This window comes from Olea europaea, chromosome 21, assembly GCF_002742605.1.
Source record: "Olea europaea var. sylvestris chromosome 21, O_europaea_v1, whole genome shotgun sequence".
Taxonomy (NCBI): Eukaryota; Viridiplantae; Streptophyta; class Magnoliopsida; order Lamiales; family Oleaceae; genus Olea; species Olea europaea.
In genome coordinates this window covers 9,379,553-9,383,693 of record NC_036257.1, presented here as the reverse complement: position 1 = coordinate 9,383,693, position 4,141 = coordinate 9,379,553, and the positions used below count along the sequence as shown (strand labels likewise).

General features: G+C 38.1%; 1 protein-coding gene across 1 annotated transcript; it reads right to left on the bottom strand.

Annotated features, from left to right (window-relative positions):
- Nucleotides 1-215: 215 nt before the first annotated feature.
- On the bottom strand, nt 216-1,195 carry LOC111370089. The gene is made up of 2 exons (XM_022991792.1): nt 968-1,195; nt 216-920 (listed from the first exon to the last, which is right to left on the bottom strand). Exons 1-2 carry the CDS (start codon nt 1,193-1,195, stop codon nt 216-218), a joined length of 933 nt encoding a protein of 310 aa, XP_022847560.1.
- Between the last annotated feature and the right edge of the window lie 2,946 nt (nt 1,196-4,141).

Genomic DNA, 4,141 nt, shown 5'->3' with positions numbered 1-4,141 from the left:
TGGCACTTTAAATATGGCTTGGGAGGTCCTGCGTAGTTTGCTCAATATGGTCTTGTTCTGCATTGCAGTTATCCTCCGAATTTCATCCCTGTCTTTCTACAGGTGGTTTGACTTTCTCTCTCATCCGCGTGAAATCCCACATTGAATGCCTTAATCTCCTTTGAATCGATAAGAGCGAATAGAGAGTGTACTATACAAGCCTCATGAATGTTTGGCTATTTCTTCAATTCAAAATTATAGGGGATTCCTCTGTCAACCACTTCAATATGGAAACATCTTTCAGGCTCGTTGGGGTATTTCATTACCTTGAAACCATTAAAAGAGACTTTTTCCTCCCCCAGCCTCAAAATTAATTGTCCTTGCTGCACATTTATGAGGGCTCTTGTAGTAGCCAAAAATGGTCGTCTCAATATGATAGACGCGTCATTGTCTTCTTCCATATCCAAAATCAAGAAGTCTGCTGAGAATATGAGTTTATCCACTTTGACCAATACATCTTCAATAATTCCTCGTGGATGTGTAGGTGATCTATCAGCCGGCTGTAGAGTTACTGTGGTTGCCTTAAGCTCTCCCAATCCTAGTTTTCTGAAAACAGAGAGTGGCATCAAGTTAATACTCGCACCTAGATCACACAATGCTGAATTAAAATAAAAATCACCAATTCTGCAATGGACAGTGAAACTCCCTGTATCTTTCAATTTCGGTGGGAGCTTTTTCTGGATCCTGGCGCTGCACTCTTCGATTAATATCACCATTTCATGTTCCTCTAGCTTACATTTATTTGTTAAGATGTCCTTTAGGAACTTGGCATAGCTGGGCATCTGGAGTAGTGCATCGGCGAATGGGATGTTGATGTAGAGCTTTTCGAAGATTTCAAGAAATTTCTTATATTGCTGCTCCTTCTTGTGCTTCCTCAACCTCTGGAAAAATGGAATGGGTGGCTCATAAGGGTTAACTGAATGGTTGCCTTATCCCATGATGTCTTTGAACTCTCCTTTAGTGTGGATTCACTTGTCTGCTCGTCTTGCTGTTCAATCTCTTTTTCTGTAGAGGGTGCTGTCTCATTGTTTACACCCGACCTCTCAATGTGTCTTTCAGGTAGTTGTATCCCAGTTCGAGTTGTGATCGCTAGAACATGCTCCCTAGGATTTAACTCAATATTGCTGGGTAAAGTATTTGGTGCCCTTCTTGTCATAGAAAGTGCTATCTATCCCAACTGCATCTCCAGGTTCTTAATTGCAGCACCCTGATTTTGGAGAGTAGTTTCAGTTTTCCTTATGAACTGGTTATTTGCTTCCATGTACTTTTCAGTATTTCCATGAACTTTGCAAACATCTCTTCCAACTGAAGTGTCTTCTCCTGTTGTCCCTGGGATCTATATTGACTTTAGGTACCACCCAATGAGAGATTTGAATGTTCTTTCCAACTAGGATTATAAGTGTCTGAATTTCGATAGTTATGTTGATGTTGACCCCATTGTGCATACTCTACTTGTTCTATTCCCAGTGATAGAATTGGGCATTCCGCCGTTTTATGATTCGCTCCACATTCTTCACAATTTGGTTTCCGTGGATATGTTGCATTCGCTAACTGTGATATGCTTTCCACCTAGTGAAACAAAGAGTCAATCTTGGCTGATAAGGCTGAATATGTATCTACCTCATAAACTCTTGGTGTCCTCTTCTGAACAGCCTGTTCTGATGTCTACATAGCAGATGTAGTAGCCATAGTCTCAAATAACTTGTGTGCCTCATCAATGGTTTTAGTAGCCAATGACTCGTTAGATGAAGAGTCAACCATGCTTTTGAAATCCGGAAGTATTCCTGCATAGAAGTACTGGGCCTGGAGTCCCTTGTTGATCCCATGACGTGGACACTTCCGCAGCATATTTTTAAATCTATTCCAGGCTTCATCAAAAGACTCAGATTCTCCTTGACGGAAGATGGATATGTCATGCTTGAGCTTTGCAATCTTGGCAGACGGGAAGAACTTGGTGCTGAATTTCTGTGCTAAATCATTCCATGCAGTAATGCTGGCGATCGGTTGGGAGTTAAGCCATTCAACTGCCTTATCCCGTAGTATGTGGAAACATCCTCAATTTGATTGCGGCATCTAAGATACCCTGATACCTGAAGTGTTGGCACATCTCCAAGAACCGAGAGACGTGAGCATGTGGGTTCTCCTCAGCTCTACCGTAAAACAAATGCCCATTCTGAAATAGTTGTATCATTTTAGTTTTCAGCTGGAAGTTGGTTTGTCCAAATGGTGGGTTGACTAAGCTGGATTGACTTTGGATTATCTGAGGGATAAGGAAATCTCCTATTTGCATATCTCCTTCGTCTGCCGCCCCTTCTTCATTAGCTTGAAAAATTGGATTGTTCTGCATATTAGCCATTGGTTCTAGTTGTTGTTGAAGTGCCTCTCTATTCTCTTGTTGCAATCGATGAAAGGTCTGCTCAATTCCCAGATTTGTTTGAATTAATTCTCCTCCAGTCAATCTTGACATGCAACTCTACAAGTAAACTAGTAGTAGTACTCAAATTCAAACAAATTGAATAACTAAACACAATAATATAAAATAAACTAAAAATATGGAAAATAAGAAAAATTTAAAAATTAAAGTTCGAATTAGTACCTAGAAAAAATAAAACCAAACTAATGCTCAATCCTTGGCAATGGCGCTAAAAACTTGTTCACGAAATATTTTCTTTCGATTTAATTCACCGCAAGTGTACGGTTCGTTAAAAAGTAATAAAGTGGAATTTAGAGTTTCAAATATCGTCCTACAGAGATTGAGTAGCCTAATTTTATTTATTATGACCTTAACCGAAACAAGAATGTCAAAAGTGATTTTTTTAGCTTAACTAAACCCTAACCTAAACTAGGTACGCAAATGTGTATGACTTGAATGAATTAAAATGCAAATTGACGCTTAGATGAACTAAAGATGCAAATTGAATGTTTGAAAGACAAATTAATGATTCAATGAATGTAGGGGTGGGCGCGGGTTGGTTCGGGGAACCGTCGGGTCCAAATATAATTATGGAACCGTTCGGGTTCGGTTCCGTTCGGTTCAATTCCGTTCAGTTTTGTACTATAATTAAATTTTTTAATATTTATAACAATATTATATAAATACAACTAATGATACATTTAATGGTTTTGGAATGTCAGAGACTAATAAACTATCTTGTTTAAATGATCGCTATGATCAAAACTTCGATCGGCAGAGGTCACAACTTCGATCGGAGGTCACAGTGTCGGCCGACGATTGTATATGTTTTGTAATATTAGCGAGGCTGCGAGAGTGAGTGCGAGAGTCGAGACAACGTTATGCACTTTAGTGTAGGTGTTTTGGGATATTTAGTGGATTTGATCTTGTTTGGCTAAGAAATGAAACAATAAAATGGTAATTGGGCCAAAAATTAAAAAATTAGAAATGAAACAAATTATTGGGCTAAAAATTTGGATTTAGAAATCATTAATTTGTTAATTTGTTTAGAAAAAATTAAAATTAAAATAATTTGATTTACTCAATAAAAAAAATTAGAAAGATTCGGTTCTTATTCGGTTATTCGGTTCTTGGTCTAGAACCGAGAACCGAACCGTACCCGTCGGTTCTCAATTTAGATATCCGTTTGGATATTTAATTTGACAAGAACCGTCGGTTTCGGTTCGATTCGTGTCGAGTTCGGTTCAGTTCGAGAGATTTGACCAACCCTAAATGAATGTATAACGCACTAAAATTACGAATCCCCAAGCAATGCTCAATTTAACTCTAGTTCTATAATTTTGACAACACGTTGAAATTATGATGAATCAATGTTCTTGAATCTATCTAACAGTCTCTTTCGAATAAAGTTGAATCCACTCTCATTTATCATCAGCCTATATTTCTATGACGGGTGCAAATATGCAAGAATGCATGTAGTTTTGTAAGCACTTAAAGATTCATGCAGAGTATAGCGGTATATCTCTATCCTCTATCGGACTCTACGATGATTTATACCTGGTCAAACCTATTTTCCTTCTCTTGAATGCAAGAAATAAGTCACCAAAACTCGCACAATTACGGGCCCTTACTTGCGGAAGAAATTAAATGCATATAAATCATTCAAAATAATCAAACGTGTTTTAATGT

What these genes read in the sequence shown, in the direction of transcription:
- LOC111370089 (XM_022991792.1), bottom strand. Translation starts at nt 1,195, where the DNA reads ATGACAAGAAGGGCACCAAATACTTTACCCAGCAATATTGAGTTAAAT. An exon ending in CAAAGACATCATGGGATAAG is followed by an intron (nt 921 to 967) that starts GCAACCATTCAG and finishes CCATTTTTCCAG; the next exon opens with AGGTTGAGGAAGCACAAGAA.